The sequence below is a fragment of the Emydura macquarii genome, unplaced genomic scaffold (assembly GCF_026122565.2).
Source record: "Emydura macquarii macquarii isolate MOO-44397 ecotype Brisbane River unplaced genomic scaffold, CSIRO-AGI_Emac_v2 contig_691, whole genome shotgun sequence".
Taxonomy (NCBI): Eukaryota; Metazoa; Chordata; order Testudines; family Chelidae; genus Emydura; species Emydura macquarii.
The window spans coordinates 16,148,534-16,165,959 of NW_027130828.1; the positions used below are offsets into that span (position 1 = coordinate 16,148,534).

The following is a 17,426-nucleotide window of genomic DNA, read 5'->3' on the forward strand; positions in this document are numbered from 1 at the left end:
ACATGAGATTTGGCCCCTATACAAAGGGGCGGTTGGACAGGTAGTTGTCTGTTCTTTTATTGTCTCCGAATGGGATATTGCATATTTAACGAAAGTCATGTCCTCCACCTCATTACTGTTCTCTCATTGGTCAGAATAAATCCCTGATGCAGTTGTGTCTCTCTCCAGGACTTCCCTATGCCCTGGCTTCTTCCACTGACCACTGTATTTGAACAGTATTAATTGCAACAGCTGTTTCCAGGTCCCTCATGTCACCTGGCCTTGAACCAACTGTGTCCTATGTTGAGCACACTGGTCTCTAGGAACTGGCAAAGGCAGGGGATATTCGTGCGTTCCACGTGCCGTAACATGATGACCTGAGGGAGCTGACCACTGACCAAGAGTCTGACGTAATAGCCACTGAAGATCACCAACAGCTGCTGGGCCATCACCTGGAACAAGCATGAGATCAATGTCAGAGGCACTCCACACACCGGTACCTACAGAGGCCCCACAGTGCCCGTGGTGACAGAGTGATAGGTCAACTTCTATGGTGACAGAGTCTTGGGGCAATCATAGGAGTCAAAGATGAAAAAGATCTATTAGATATTGGTGTCTATTTCCCTGTTAAGGAGACATCTAGATCCCCCAATCAATGATGGATTAGATATTAAATGATATCTCTCCTTACTATTCCTGATCCAGCCCCAAACAGATGCTCCAACAACAGCGGACAGTGCAAAAGCCACCAAAGACATTTTTAGCTGTATTTCTTGCATGGAAATGGGATGAATATAAAGGTCTGTAAATACTGAAGAAAGTGCCAGTAAAACAAGGGGATCCTGCTGCATTCAGAAGGTTAAATTTATCCGGGCCTGATTCTTGTTTATGTTTAGGCCCCTCTCTACACCACTCTGGCTATGTAAAGCGGCCTATGTTACACTCACTTTAAAGACCATTTACATGGCCTTACTGCCAATGTGGAGCAGGCCCTCTGTCCTTAATAGCAATATCAGTGAGGTTACTAGATGGCTCAGAGGAACAGTAATACAGCACAGTGATGGTTAGGTCACTGCTTCAAATACAGCTCAGGACAGCAGAGATAGAATGTCATTACCGCCTAAGGGCTGTTTTGGGGCCAATCTGAAATGATTGAGTGTGTCAACCACCATGGAACAACCACCCCATTTGTTATCAGCTGACAGAGCCAGCTGAGGGGCCAAGGACTACGTGGGCCATGGAGACTGAACAACTCCATCCTGCGAGGGGTCAGGGCTGAGCCAAGTTGGCAGCAGGGGAGTGGAGGCCAGCTGGCTCCACCACAGCTCTTGTAGCTGTTCTGTAGATAGCTAGAGGGCTTGAGTCTCCAGGGCTGTCACCAGCACTAAATTCACTTCATAGCTCTCTATATAAACATGTACAATAAATCAAACCCATCCCCTTGCTGAGTCAAAGAGAGAAAACATTTGCTGCTTAGCCTCCACGTTTACCTCCGGAGCTCCCTCGGGAATGAGATGGAGCAGTTCGCTGCATGCCACGGTTCCTTTCTTTAAACTCTTGCCGCTGGGTAGAAGAGGTGACCCTTCAGATGAACTCGCCTCTCCTCTTCCCTGATCCGACTGGATCACCGTCTCCATAGTGACGCAGAATTGGTCCAGATTGTGCCTCAGGGCTGACTGAAAAAGACAAGGAGCGCTCTTGGGATCTCCAAAGGTGGGTAGCATTGTCCCTCTGCCTTTTCCCTCCTTCGCTCTGAGTTGCAGGCGAGGTACGGTGCTGCACAGTTATCAACAGGTATCCACCCAGGAAAGAAGGGCATGAAAAAGATATAGGCTTGGAAAGACCTGATTTTTATCAGTGAATGTCGGTAACATCGATTTCACGACACACACACACACACAAACCAATGAAAAAATATTTCCATCGATAGTCATTGAAATTTACTGATGCTGCTGCTTGAGAACTACTGTTTGATTTAGGGAGATTTAATTTCTATGTTTTGACATGCGATGTTGACACTTTATGTTTTAACAGTTATCAAGCTTTAACTCTTCGTATCTCAGGGCCTACCATCCTTAAATAACGATTGTCTGACTCCACCCTACTCCGTTATCTGACACTCCGCCCCCATAATTTCCTGAAAATGTGAAAATTTAAATCAATAGAAATTTAAAAAATGCTTAAAATAAACATCCATATTATCCATCAAAATTATTTTTAAAAAAAACAACAAATTCTGCCAAGCCTAAAAATATGTTAGAGCCACCCGCACCACTTTGACCTAGGACCTGCATTTCAACACATAGTGCATATTATGTCTAATGTGTGCTGTGTGTCTAGCATAGAATTTAACCTCCCGGCAGAAAGGACTAGGTCTGTGTTTTGTATGGCACCCAGCACATTGCCAGGATGACAGGTCAGATTGTGAACTTCTCATTACATTGGTCAGCAGTGTCTCACATGAGTAAACCCAGTCATTTCAGCTGTGTTTCTCATGTGAGTAACTCCTCACCCTCAAGATATTTACAATCTGACCCTAAGAAAATAATAAGTAATAATGCTTTTGTTTGAAATCTGTGGTGGCTGTTAGGTTGTTCAATTTGCTTGTTGCATTCCCACCCATTGCTGAATCCATCTTTACACTTCTGCAGAGGGATTTCTTCAGATTTCAGAGGATTACCGGAGTGGGGATTTGAAACGCATGTCAGGACTTGGGGTCACAGCCAGTAATGACACTACAGCGTGGAATTTACATATGCATACACATCCCAGAGGAAAAGAGACACTAACTGCAGCACTTTTTGAAGGCACTCGGGATCAGATTATATACCCTTAGTCAAGTGGAGTAGTCTCTTACTCCTAGAGCTGTCCCACTGATTTCAGTAGCATGGCTCAAGAAGTTAGGTACTAGTCAATGTGTGTAAAAGAGTATCAAAATCTGACCTTAATTCTTGATCATTTTCTTTCATTACATTTTCATGTTTAATTATCAAGTGATAGAGCTTTAGAAATGTGTGCACCCAAATGCACCTGTGAACTTGCAACATGCATTTCTAAAACTCCGGCCCTAGATGAAGAAATTTACAACAGGGGCCAGATCCCTAAGAAATTCAAACAGGTGATCCTTTTTATTTTCATTAGATTCACTTTCAGATCAACACACGGAGCTTGATTCACCAGTACATGCTTGCTTCTTTGTGCTGTTCCAGTGATGCAAAGCAGACAGAGACCCCGCTCAGCTGGCTGGGTAAGCCATGTTTCTGGCTGTTTTCTATTACTAGAGTGGGGTAAGGCAATTAGAGTATCCCTGTGAACCTGGCTCATGCACTATACCCATCATTTTTTTCCAAATCCTAGAGCTCGTATGCAGTACGGTCAGCTCAGATTGCTCCAAAAATCATTTACCTCCTGGTTTCTCTTCAGTTCTGTAATATAGTCTGATAAGGATTGAAGACACTGCTCCAGGTTGAAATGGACAAACCAAAGCTGAGAATGGTGAGGAATGTTAAGGAAGGAGTATTTAAAGGACAGACATCAGTACAATTCCTTAATGCTTCATCTTTTGAGCTATCTAGAGCCCCTGCCAGTTTGGGGGCTTCAGAGACAAGACCCAGCTCCCCAGGCAAAGATTGGGACTGCCAGTGGGACTGCCTATCTGCTTGTGTTGGAGGGACATACCTAACTGGTCTGGCATGCTGCGGTGACCAACGTCTGGCCCCGAAAACCTGCGCCAGGCTGGCCCCTGTGCAGCTCAGTCTGAGGGGCCAAGTGATCAGGGAAGGAGAGCCAGAGGGGAAGGAGGCTGGTTGTTGCTCTCACAGCTGCAGGAGAGGCAGCCATTTTAGCAGACTAGTCAGGGGCTGGAGGCCAAACCAGAACCCCCTCCACCCAACAATGGTGAGTCTGAGCCCTAAGAAGCTGCATCCATGGGGGCTGAAAAAACAGTAGTGCCCGTAGGCCTCCCCTGCTGCACCGGGAGCCAGAGGTTGGCCAGGGCTCAATACTGTCCAGGATGCCATCCAGTTGGACATGAGAGAGGTTGGCTGCACAGACAGGGAGGGATACCAGCCCGACAACCTGAGCTCCAGTCCCATCGCCCTGGTCAGGCCTGTGGGGTGATTATGGTGGAGGTATATCTTGTATGTGCAGTTTAGTTGTTCTCAGAGTGGCTGGGGCCTTTGCTTAGTTATTTTCCTTGAACCCTTCACATGTTTCCCTCCCCTTATTTTAAATGACCTCTATCCGGTCCAGGGAATGAACTGTGGCTTATTTTTATGTGGTCTTCGATTTACTGTATTTGTGACCTAATAACCTAGAGGTCATGAAGCTAATGGTTTTGTGTGCCCAGCCATTAGATGGAGGCACCAGTTACTAGGAAACCAAGACTCATTGGTCCTTGAGCGTGGTGGCCATGGAGGACAAAAGAATGAGGGGCTCCACCAATTTTGGGGATTGGGGGGTATACATCTACAACCTTGCTTTGCATAATCAAGGGCAATATGAGCAATATGAAAGCTGAGAAAAGATATAGTCAAACACTGGAGTAAGACGGATAAAAATATACATCCTTGTGCCTAGTTCTGCTCTCTGACCTGCCCAACACACGTGCACAGATCCAGGAGCCTATTCCATTAGCCATCCTGATTAGTTAGAGGTGTATCTAGGTTTGTTCTCAAGTGTCTAATCCTCACCTTCAAGACTTTGCATCACTTCCCCCTCCTTGCATCTCTCCTAATTTCTTCCTACTCCCCTCTCAGCTCTTGTGCTCCAGCTCTAGTTTTCCTCTCCAGTTCTCATGATTGTGCCTTCCCCCATGCGGCCTCTGTCTCTGTTTTCTTGTCCCCTTCGTCCACCCCCTCCTTCAACCCACTTCTTCCAAGCTCTTGTGCAATAATCCACACAAGTTCTCTTTAAAAAGTAGGGAAAGAGATCCACTTTCATCTGGTCCTCTGGGCCTAAATTTTTAAAAATGCCGACTGATTTGGTGTCCGTCCATTTTGAGGACCCCAATTTGCGACACCTTAAAGAAGCCCAATTTTCGGAAAGTGCTGAGCACTCATCCTCTTAAAATCAGGGCTCTTTTAAGGTGTCTAAAGTAGTGCACGCAGACTCAGTAGACACTTGTGAAAATGGCATATTATGTGCCTTAATGAGTGTGTCTTCACAACATAGAACAGGGACAGGGACAGGGACTGGAGACATTATTGTCAGTGGATCAGGCCTCAAATCTGAAAAAACTCTGGAGGGCCTCTTTAATGAGAAGATTGATGGTACATACCTCCATATCTGCAGCCCCCAGAGATAAGGGGAAACTATCTCATACAGAAAGGATACCTGAAGAATGTTCTGGTGCCTTTCCATAGCATCGACCACCCCCAGAAGTAAGTTGCGCTTCATGAAGACTTCATTGACAACTGCCAGCCTCACATCAGTATTCACATGTATCTGTTAAATAACAGTGAAGACCTTAGCGGGTCCCACAGTGACTTTCCAGGCCAGCCTGCAACCATGAATTTTGAAGAGTCAGTGACTCTGATAGTCCCTAAGTCCCTGAAAACAAAGCAACTAGAGAAACTATCCATTTCAGGTGGTCTTTTCAGGAGTGCTCGGCTCTGGCTTAACTCTGCTCCCGTTGAAGCAGATTTACCTACCAAACCAGGTCCACTCAACCGGAGTTCTTGCTACAAAACGTGATATACGCACAGACGTTGGAGAGGGAAATGACTTGTAAGATCATTGTGCGCACACCTTTCCCCGTTCAGGATTGTCTCAGACAGTCCTGTATATCTTCCAGTCCAGGCTTCAATATCTCAAACACTGGAGCTTCCACGACTTTCTTTGGAAGATTAAATCTATAGCTCTCATCATTAGATGCTTGATCTGAAGTCCATCATAGTCACTGTCAAGAATCTCATTGACTTCACTGGGCTATGGATCAAGCCCTAGGACTTATTTTTTCTGATATGCTACCTAACTTTACCTTTGCACCCCATTGCTTCTTCTAATTATACTGTGCCCATTCTAAAATATTTTATCCCTCCTTGGCAATTATGCGCTTTAAATATTTCTAGACAATGACCTTGTTCCCTAACTGTTTGCTGGGAAAGAAATACCTTTGTTACATAGGTGAACACATGAATAATTTCTTCTTACCTTCCTTTGATGTTGGTCAATAATCAATATAACAACTATAGTGATTACTACGGCAGCCAATGTCACCAGAATGCTGACTTCCCAGTGACATCCAAAGGAATACAGCTGCATGGTGGAATAAATATTTGCCCAGAGAGAGATGTAGAAAATCTGAAAAGATCCAGAGATATTCAGAAAACAATACTCACAAAAAAAAAAAAAAACCCACAGAAGTCAAGAGAACAAGAAAATTCCCTTCTCACAGGTCCCTTCTCATAAATTAGCTAAACCACCGGGGATTTTCTGGGGGTAAATGGACAAAAGGTCTTTCTAATAAGAATCAGGGGGGCGAGAGGTCTAGAAAGAGAGCCAGGATTAAATGAGCTCCTGGGTTATAATAAAGAAGAAGTGATCATTGAAGATAGCAAATGAGTTCTTGATGGTGTTTCACACTTAGGATTTCAATCAAGTTCTTCCTTTTAATAAGAAATGCATTCACCGAGGTGTATTGATAATACTTAATATAGTCACTGTGTTTATAAAGCGCCCACCCCAAAGCATGAAGAGTACTGCCAAAACAATTAAAATGCAATAACACACAAACGATGTGCAGCGACACCTGCTTTAAGGGACTAATCTAGGGACTAACGAAGGTGGGGCAGTCATATTCATTTGGGAATACCTTGGCGTGGTATTTTAAGGCAGGACGTTGAGTGATGGGCTGTATAAATAGATTAGAGATGGACTGAAGTAGGTATGATACAGTGTGACACAATGTGATATGAGATGGATAGTTTAGCTAGGTTAGATCAATAATACCAAACAGAAAAATAGTAAAAATCCAAAACTGCAGCATTAGCGAAAATAGAGGAACCTATTACACAATGGCTGACAATAAAAAATACCTCTAAAAAAGGAGGTAGACACAAGGGCCACTTCACCCCCACTCTGTTCACGAAAAGGGGCCTTAAAGTTGGTGCAAATATAATTTGCTCCCATTTTAAGACTCCTTGGCCTTGCCAGAGGTGTGTGAAGACCTCAGGGTAAATGAGAATGAAGTCCAGAGTGTTTTCAGATGATTTTTGAAAGGTGGGAACTTCAGGATGGGCTGAGGCAGATACTTCCAGGTAAGTGAGGTCCACCCCAGGTTAAAACCAACACAGCAAAAGCTTTGCTATCTGACAGCCTCTGGTGGGACTCCTGAAAAGTGGCAGTGTGTATATCTGCCTCATTATACAGCAAACTGTGCAGGATGGGATTTTCAATGGCACCTAAGGGAGTTAGGTGCTCAGCTCCCATTCAAAGTCAATAGGGGTTGGACACTTAACTCCCATATGTGCCTTTGAAAACTCAATCCCTTCTCCAAACTCCCATTGAAATGGCACCAAACTCCCTTAGGCTCCTGTGAAAATCCCAGGGGCAACTTTCATTGTACATCAATAATGGCACATACCATTGCGGACAATGAGAGGCCTGATCCTTACCACAGCAATGGCTATCCCAAAAGCTCTGGAGTTGTAGAACATGTATCGTCTTACTTCAGGTTCCAGAATGGCATTTTGAATTAAACTCCACTGATCCATTGTCATCTGTTCAGGAACGAAAAACAAACAAACACCACTCACTTTTTCATGCAGCTCTCCAAGAACAGTCTGCAGGAGAGCTCAATGGCAATACCCAAGAGCCAGGCTAGCTTTTCAAGTTATTAGACTCAAGAGGATTGGCCTGTGTCCCAGACTCTGCCTCTAAACAAAGGACATTGGCCCAAATTCAGATCTCATTTATACTGGTGTGACTGAGATAAAAATCTGGCCTAGAAACCTATTTGTGCCTCAGTTTCCCCAGTTGTAAAAACCTTTCTAAAGGGCTTTGAGATCGTCAGTTGAAAGATGCTTTCTGTATAACTAAGGTTTTGTCTACCTGCAGAGTTGTACCGGTTGCAGAAATTTAACTGATGGGATTTAAACCAATTTAGTTAAACCAGTGCAAAAGGCTGCATGAACATTCTAATATTGGTTTAAACCAAACTTCTTCCGGTATAGCTGAAGTCAGTAAGGAAAAGGTTTTAACTAAACTGAAATAAGCCCCTCTCAAACTGAAATAAGAGAGTCCACACAAGGGTTTGCACCCATTTAACTAAAGTGTGTGTGTGAACAAAGACTAAGTGCTAAGTAGTAGTAAATGATGTATTGCTCTGCGCATGCAGTCAGCACAGCTTGCCCTGGAAGCGGTGAAACTCTGTGCGGCAGACTCACTGTATTGATATGAAACTGCAAAGAACCCATCCTGGGAGTTCATGTCAGCCCAAGATCATATTTACAGCTGCAGGAGAGTTCACAAGCCAGTCCAACCCCATGCACAAGCAACAATGCTGTGTCCCTCACAGAGCAGATACCTCCAATGCCGCTTTCTGTCTTTAGCAAATGAACGGTTTGTCTAAATGGTCAGTGACCATTGGCAAGCGTGTTACTCAAGTCTGTCTCTCCACTAGCAACAGGCCCCATCTTCCTCCCATTTGAGCCAGTGGAATTTTGACCATTGAATTAGTGGGAAAAAGACCAGGTCTTTTAGTGCCGAGATCTGATCCTCTAGTGCCGAGATCTGGTCCTTTAGTGACACAGACTATGGGCGGCAGGACTTGTTTACATGCATCGGTTTAAAAGCACACCAGTTCAGCTGCCTCAGCTCCGCATGTAAACAAGCCCCGAGTTACACAGAGCACTTGTCACCAGAGGATCTCAAAGCACTATCATTGTGATATCACTTTCTCAGACTCAGCTCTCTGGGCAGAAATTGATACACATCCCACCTCACTGAAGTCAACAGGTTGTGACGATGGGGCTAAGCCAACATGTCTGCGGGGTAGTGATGCGGATGAAGTGCACAGTTAGAAGACTGGAGGGTGGGCTGCAATATCTGAATACCCTCGACAATGCAACAGTTAGATGACTGAATAATTTAGGTGTCGACTTGTGATGAGCACGAAAGAAGATTGAAGTGAGTGGGTTGGCACAGGTGTAAATGATAGCCCTCCTCCTACAGTCCTATATGCCTGTGTGACAGATATGAATTAGACCCTGATTTCCTGCTACAGGTGCAAGTGACATCGCCATAAAAATACCCATCACCCCCGTATGCCATCATTCCCAGAGAGACGCTAACCTGAATTCCCAAGGTCTTCAGTTTCTCGGCGCAAAGCTCCATATCAAAGGAAGTGGAAGAGCAAGTATTGCTAGCGGTGAGCGCCATAAGCACTTGGCCATTGTGAAGCTCTGCGAAAAGAATCAGAGAAGACTGGGTGTGACCATCAAACTGGTCTGTGGTGCCTTTTCCTCATGAGAACTGAAGTGGGCTTGGCAAAGTGAGGAAATGGCAGACAACGGATTGCACTGAGATGCTCTCAGCATGTGAGGGACTCCGAACTCTTCCTCAAGCGTTCCTAATAAAATCACAGCGCGAAGAGCTGCACAGCATTCCGGCTATAAAGGCGGGACCCAGGGCTGAAAGGTGAGGAGACCAAATCCTACACGTGCCCAAAGAGCAAGTGATCTGACCTGGGAAGGGATCATGTGCCAGTCCAGTGACCCACGGGTGAAAAGACAATGGGTTCAACTCACTCAGAGCAGCCGTGAAGATCTGTGACAAATGGCTTTAAGGCCCAGCTCCTTGAAGGTATTTAGGTGCCTAACTCTCATTGATTTCAATGCGAGTTAGGTGCCTAAATACCTTTGAGAAACTGGGATTAAGTCAAAAATGGCTCTGAATCCACTCCCTCAATCCTGGCCCAGCCAAGGAAAGTGTGGGACTGATCTGAGTGACACTGGCGATGGGTCTCTCCTAGAGACTGCCTTGGCTGAGGATAAGTAGAGCAACGCAGTCGGCCCCAGCCCCTCCTACCCAAGGCACAGCACTCCCCATCCTCTGCATCAGCTCTATGCCATCCCAGGATTCCCTGTGTTGGGTAACAGGAAAGAGCTAAATTCCTTCTCACACAAAGGTGGGGCCCATCCAGATTAAAATCTGAGGAGTAGGTGTATTTCAAAGCCTGTGGTGTATCTGAATGAAGCAATAGTCTATGTGTTTGCTGAGATGAATGACATCATCAGAAGCTGATCAGTGTGGTGTAGTAGATATAAATGGAGCAGGAGTCAGAAAACCTGGGTTCTATTCCCAGCCCTGCCACTAACTCACTTTGTGACCTTGGGCAAGTTACTTAGGACAAAGTCTAATAATTTGGGGTGCCCAACTTTAACCACCAGTTGATTTTCAGAGGTGCTGAGCACCCCGCAACTTGAAGTCAGTGGGAGCGGTAAGTGCTCAGCACCTCTGGAAATCAGGCACTGGCTACTAGGTGTTTCAAGCTGGGCAAACCAAAATGGAGGCACTCAAAACGAATGGACACTTTTATACGTGTTCACACGGCCAGATTTCCAGCCACACTGAGCAGCTGCAGCTCCCACGCACTGCTCTCAAAGTCACTTTGAAACCTTGGGCCCTGGTCCTGCAGCTGTATCAGCAAAGGTCCACTTGCTGAGCTGTGCATGAAATATGTGATACAGCAGCGACCAGTTATTATTGTGCTAGATGGACACAGGACTTCAGTCAGTTTCTAAAGGAGCATTGCCTTTAGCAACAGAAACAGAGCAAAGCTTTGTCAGTCACTTTACAAATCCAGGCTAAGACCTTCACAAGTGATGTATGATTTTGGGGGCCCAAATTGAGGTGCTTTACAAAGGTCTAATTTTCAGCAAGGGGAGTGCTGTCCCCTGAAAATCAGGCCTCTTTAGAGTGTACCAAGTTGGGTTCCTCAGATTTGGGGCACCCAAAATTCTTAGTCGCTTTTTTGTTGTTCTTGGCCCTGGCGTGTGTTCTTGATTTGTTATTAATGATGATGATGATTATATTCCTTCAATCGAAAAGGAGCAGCCCTGAAAAAAATGGCACCTTCTCTTAGTTTAATGACACCTGATTCCAAATGTCATTGTTGCAATCAGTAGTTCAAGTTGGCTGCTTACCTTTCACCCAGTGACGGGAACTTTCACCTGTCTGGGTTCCACAGCAGGAGATGGAGGAGGAGCTGGGACCTTGTTTCTCAGCTCCATCTGCTTGGCTTTCACAGGCCATGGTGAAGAAACAGGCTTTGTCTGGACCCCTATCTCACGCAGGCATAAATCCAACACTCTGGATTCATAATTCTCCCTCTTTTCCTGCATAGAAACACCCAGTTAAATCTAAGCTGGCATGTAAAAAGACTCTTCCCCTTGCTGTGCACCAAACTGTAACCCTCTTATTCGCACTGAAGAAAAGTCCCATTGATTTGCTTGCGACATAACATACGACTTCATTCGAGCAAGGGAGTCAGTCTGGCCCGCAAGGAAGAAGAGAAATGACAACCCCCTTGCAAAAAAATAAATAAATAAAAGACTCTGCAGCACAGCACATGCAAACGCTTGGGAGTCTCAGGGACTCGGCTCCTGATGGACTATGCCCAAAGGATTAATGAAGTATTCTTGGATCAGCTCCAGAGTCCTCCTGGATACTGTGTGCCCATGTCATCCCCATGTCTGTGTGCACTGCTCCAGGCATAGGTGCCGGGAGTCCACACCTCGCTCTATGAGGCAATAGCCCGCTTTGCTCATGGGAAAGACCGTCCATTAATTAAACATGATCATGCACATTTTGTAGGCAATTAGTCCACAAATGGGCCTGATCCTGATCCTCTTGCAGCCAATGGGAGCTTTGCCATTTTCTTCCAGGGGAGAAGGATCGGGGCCAGTGAGAATGTACATTAGTGGCGTTTTGGAGCAGCCAAGACATTGAACTGTAAATATTGGGCACTGAGCAGTTCATCATAATGGACTACGGCGTGAGAAAGAGAGAACCAGTTCAGATAAGGAATGATGGATGATACAGTGATAGGAACATTACAAATGCATTGAGAGAGATACAGACAGACTAGGGCCTAGCCACTAGGCCTTCCACCCGGCACCCCTAGGGAACCTTTGAGCTGGGTCAGAAATGCATGGGTAACCCCCCGCTCTCATTTTCACCCTCGTCTGTGAGTTCTCAGTTCCAGAAACAGAAGTGACACAGCCCTGTGAGAGAGACCGTGTGTGTGAGAGAGGATGATTTCCTGCAATCTCCTGGGCAAACCTTATTGGATTAAGTGTGAGGATTTGAGGAGTTTGTTGGATTAAAAATGCAAATGGTTGTGTATCATTGTGGGAGGTAGCCGTCCCGAGGAGGGGGACATGACTCATGTCAAGCCTGGGAAGTGTGATGAGCTTCAAAGGATTCATTTAAACAATGGACCAGACAAGAATGAATCTGTAGTTGAGTGGGTTTCCTGGGAAATACCGGAGAGGAAGGGAATGCAAATTCCCACCTCCAGACCCAATATCTTGAAGCGACGCCCTAAGAAGCAACTGTCTGCTGTTCCCAGGCTCCCATGGTCAAGAACCCAAAGCGTAGAAAGGAGGGACGCACAGATTCGGGGGGGTGCTTGTTCTGAGCGAAAGCTGTTAGGAACTTGTAACCGCAGCAAACCCCTGGGTGGGTTTGAAGGACTGCCTCACCCCCAGAGCCTCTGCGTGGGTTGGGTGGGGTGGTTTCTGGTAAATTTCTTAGCAAGTGAGTAGGTTCTTTTATTGTTGTGATGTGTTTTCTCTTTAACACTTCACCTTAAGAATAAATGTGCTTGCTTAGAAAAGGCGTGTGGTACCTTATAGTTATGGGCAATTATGCTGTGTGTAGCCTCTGAGGAGAAAGCAAAACAGGCCTGCGTAGGCAGTCTGAGTTGCTGGGGAACTCAGAGTGTAGGTGGGGAACTGTTCAGCCCCGTCAGAAGAGAGCAGGATGGGGTCTCCGCCCAAGAGAGCTGATGGCTGGGAGCCAGGAGCCTTAAAGTTGGTGCCCTTGCTCAATACAGGTGCAATTGCCCTGGACTGTGATATGGTGCTTGTAAGATTTTGAGTTAAATGTTGCTGATGCAGGAGGTTTGTATAGTTCAGCTCAGCAGACAGACTGTGGGTACTTATCCAAAATGAGCACCTGAACGCCCTGAGGTTTGTCCTGCATCAGTAACTGCCTCACGGACACAGGACTCATCTGCATCTCTACGAGAACACGGATGATTCTCCACAATTACTCTTCACTTCTCTACCCCTTTCTCCTGTCTTACCTGTGTTCCGAAGAGCCTGTGATGCAGCTGCAGGGCTCCCTCACCGAGCCTATGAATGCTGTCCCTCAGTCAGATGTGGGATTGCTCTGTTTGCATCCCTTGGTGTCATTGCAATTTAACACACGCACATACATCCATGATAGTCATCAACTAAAGCGCAGTCAAACAGGAAACTGATGCAACAGAAACTACATTAAAAGATCGTTATGATTGCAGCAGGAGTCCACAAAGGACAGGAAACTCACCACTAAAGGAGTAAAGCTCTGGTATTTTGGCACAACAGGAGGGGCTTGTGTTAGTTTAACCCACACAGTGGTGGCATGTTTCAGACTGACTGTTTAGGAGGGTGAGTATTTGTGCAATCTCAAGAAAACAAATGCTCTGCTGTGGCTGCTAATACCATGAAGTCTCTCTATAATGACAGCAGCTATCAGCTCTCTGTCTCTCTCTCTCTCACACACACACAAAAAGCCCTTTTCCACCAGACCACATCACCCTGATGCCAGCCCAAATAAGTAACATTCTTGTTCTCAAAAAATCCACTCTCTATCCTATTTTCCTTGGAGATCGAGGGTGAAATAAACTGTTCTTCCAGGTCAAAAGGCAAAATGTGAATGTTGCTATCCCTCACACCTGGCCTTGCCCTGAATTCCTGCACTTTGGGGGAAGACAGCAAGAAAAATGAAAAAGAAAAGAAGAGACATAACGAAACCACAGCCCAGAGTTAAAAGACATACACCCACTAAATGCACCTTCAGTGCTGATACCATAGAAAGTGACAGATGAAACAGGATTTTCTGTTTTACACGTCAGACATTTCAGTCACCTGAAAACAGCTTCGCATAGGAGAAAACTTCAGCTGGACCAGCGGATCAGAGCAGGCAATGAGTTCTGGCAGTTCTCAGACAGTACCCGAGCTGCAGCAGGGAGCCAACCCCTCCTACCCAGGAAGAGGGTGCAGATTCCATAGCTTCCCCATTACCTTTTTAGCCAGGGTGCATCTCATTCCACTGGGTTTTCTGTCAGTGCAGAAACAATGTCCCTCTGTGGAGATCTGTCTGCCGCCCAGATCCTTTTTCCAACTCCACCGTCACTTCCTCTCTTCTTAGGTTCTTCTCTTCACCTCCAAAGTTCTCTGGGACTCTGCCTTTGTCTCCTCCTATGCTCCCTCCCATTCCTTATGCTCTGCCAACCCTACTATTGCGGCTACTCCCTTGTCTCCTTCACTCACTCCAGGCTTTTATGACATCACATATTCTCAGCTAAGCTCCAGATTAATGTTCAACAACATCCATCCCCCCTTGTCCTTCAAGAGACTTCTAAAAGCTCACCTATTCCACGTTGTCTTCTGTATCCAACGATCCCACCCCATTCACTTGCTTCTTCTCATATTGTCTTTTGTATGATAAGGTCCGACACCATACCCCTTGTGCCTTTACACTGTTGAACCTTGGGATGGGGACCTCTTTCTTGTTTGGAAGGCTTCAGCTATTGTAGAGTGGCTGCTGCAGAACTGAATCATCCTCATTTCCCCAAACGCCTTGGTCCAAATCAATAAACTGGTGCAACCCACAGAAGTCGATAGGCTTGTCACAGCAGCATATTCAGCCCCACCCTGCCTCCCACTCTCACACTGTGTTGCAGGCACCAACTTGCAGAATATCATGTGTGCGTGTGAGTTTTCCCCTAGGCACGTTGCATACAGTGGATTTAACCCTGTAGAGTTCCTCCCCAGTGTTTCCCCATCTGTTACAACTGTAGAGATAGACTCCACTTGCAAAATTTGTATGCAGATTTCAAACACCTCAAAGTTTGGGGGAGTGCAGATCTGGGGGTTAAATCCCATGGGCCTAGTGGAGATACAGTAAGCTGATCACCAGCATGGTCCAAAGGGAGTACTTTCCCTTAAACAGGACGATAAGGTTCATGTTGTATTCTCAGCTGCAGGCCCCACAGTTGCATCATCAAAACTGCCATTGGTTTATTAGCCAAAGCAATGCTTTAGCAATGCTGCAGCTGCCTGGGCGTCTGCCGTGCAAGCCTGCAGAAGATGACCGCTGACATTGAGCAATGTGCAACTTGCCTTCGCTGACTGCAGTCATTTCCAGCAGGGTGACATTTCCTTTGCCAGAACATATGACTCGTCAGAAAGAACTGCTTTGATCACAGCTCTGATTCATCATTCTCTTTGAAGGCCCTGTCTTTATCAGCCATCCTCAAACCACAACCACACACACAGCACTTGTCGTTGTGCGGTACCAAACTATGCACTCATCCCTGCAAAACAAGCCCAATGAACAAACACGGACGGCAGTAGCGGTGTTGTTCTCTTTAAAGAAAGCTATGGCCACCATGCACATCCCCCTCCCAGCCACAGACGGCAGGAATTTATCTAAGCTGTGGCAGACATTTCGCTCTGTGAACTACAGCGAGATTGGAGATCTCACACACAGAGCGCAAGGCTGGGGAATAATATACTAAGAAAATGGTCATGCAAATCACAGACACATAGAGAGAGGCGGGAGGGGAGAATGTACTGGATGTTTGCAAGAACGGACCGTATTATTAGGACATTTTCCTGGTCTCCCTTACAAATAAATTGCTGTGCAGAAAGACCAAGAAAAGATGAGTTCGTTTTGCGTTAGGGGTCTGCTCCATTGAAGCCGGTGGAAAGACTCCCAGTCACTTTAGTGGGTTTCGTAGTGGGCAGGGCCGGCCGTAGGGAAAATGACCCCTGGTCCCTGCTGCCTGAGCTCCCCACCCATCCTCCCGGGCCCCCGCTGCCTCCCCAGGCTCCCCACCCATCCCCGCTGGTCCCCCACTGCCTCCCTATCCCCCCGAGCTCCCTTCCACGGCCTTGCACCCTAAGCCTCTCCTGCTCTTTGCCTCTTGACCATGCCCCATTGCCCCAACCATGGCACCCTAGGCAGTCGCCCACGTCACCCAGCCACAAGGCCAGCACTGGTAGTGGGTCTTAGGCCAGGTTTATATTAGGAGCCCTTCGCGGGTGTAGAATACCAGTATACTATACCAGTAAGGCTCTCCTTGTGGGGACATAGCACATACCAGCAAAACTGTGCTTTTGTGGCACGGCTTATTTCAGTGTCCATCCCCCCGAGTGAAATAAGCTATCCTGCCAAAAGCACGGTTTTTCCATTCGAACTGTGTCGATTCCGGGGGCTTTCCCTAGCACAGCTGTGTCTGCCAGGGATTCGACCTCGTCATTCCCCTGACTGGCAGAACTTTGCTGCCAAAAGGTTGTAGCATACACTGGCCTGGATCAGTTCCTAGGTGTGGACTATTCACATCTGATTCAAAACATGCGAATGCACAATCAGTTGACCTAAAGGACACAGGCTGTACCACTTCCCAACCTGCTGTGTCCAACCCAGCTTTTCCTAGAGAAATGAGACAGGACCAGTCGTAAAATCAGAGGGCGTTACACCATAGCTTTGTCTCCATTGTGTAACGTGCAACACAGTGGTTACAGCTTCCCCCAGGCAAAGGAGTGGAGTGGGAAGGGAGAAAGTTTATTTTACATTGTCTGTAGAGTCATGATGTTGCCACATAATTGGGACACATCAGAAACGAGTGGTTCTGGGAAGGCATGAGACAGATCTAATCCAGGATCTTAGCACGCTTGTTTATACTAATGAATGCTGATTAAAATTAAAAATAGTTCCACTTAATGTACGCCCTCCCCCTGTGAGTCTCTTGTTCTAAACATTATTAGGCAATGTGTTAATTGAAACAGGAAGAGATTTTACTTCAAAACTGCTTATCCACATGGGATCTTTTTACAGTGGCCACTGCAGGTTTTCGTAGTAAAACCACCCATCTTTTGTGGAAAAGCAAATAAATCTTCTCTGTGTTGTCATTAGCACACAGTATCACCAGCCTTCTACAACCACAGATAGGCAAATCTTGGGATATAATTGCACAGGCATTGCATCAAAACCAGTAACTGCATCTTCCTTCTCTTCTCCCCCAGATAAGGATCCCGGCATAGCAATAAAACAGGGGCATAGTGTTTAGAAAGGGCACTGCAAGCAGGTTATTAAAAACAGCCTTGGCAAACCCCAGGTGGGGGTAATAAAAATGACACTGAATCTCCCTGGCTGCTTCCTTGCTGATT

The 17,426-nt window shown here is 46.2% G+C and overlaps 1 protein-coding gene across 1 annotated transcript; it reads right to left on the bottom strand.

Moving 5' to 3' along the window:
* Positions 1–11,280, bottom strand: TMEM268 (transmembrane protein 268). The gene is given in 8 exon segments (XM_067541628.1): positions 1–431; positions 1,470–1,655; positions 3,385–3,465; positions 5,314–5,424; positions 6,133–6,282; positions 7,596–7,700; positions 9,274–9,383; positions 11,127–11,280. Coding segments are annotated over 8 exon segments (1,077 nt in total). The 3' UTR covers positions 1–251.
* Positions 11,281–17,426: the final 6,146 nt, after the last annotated feature.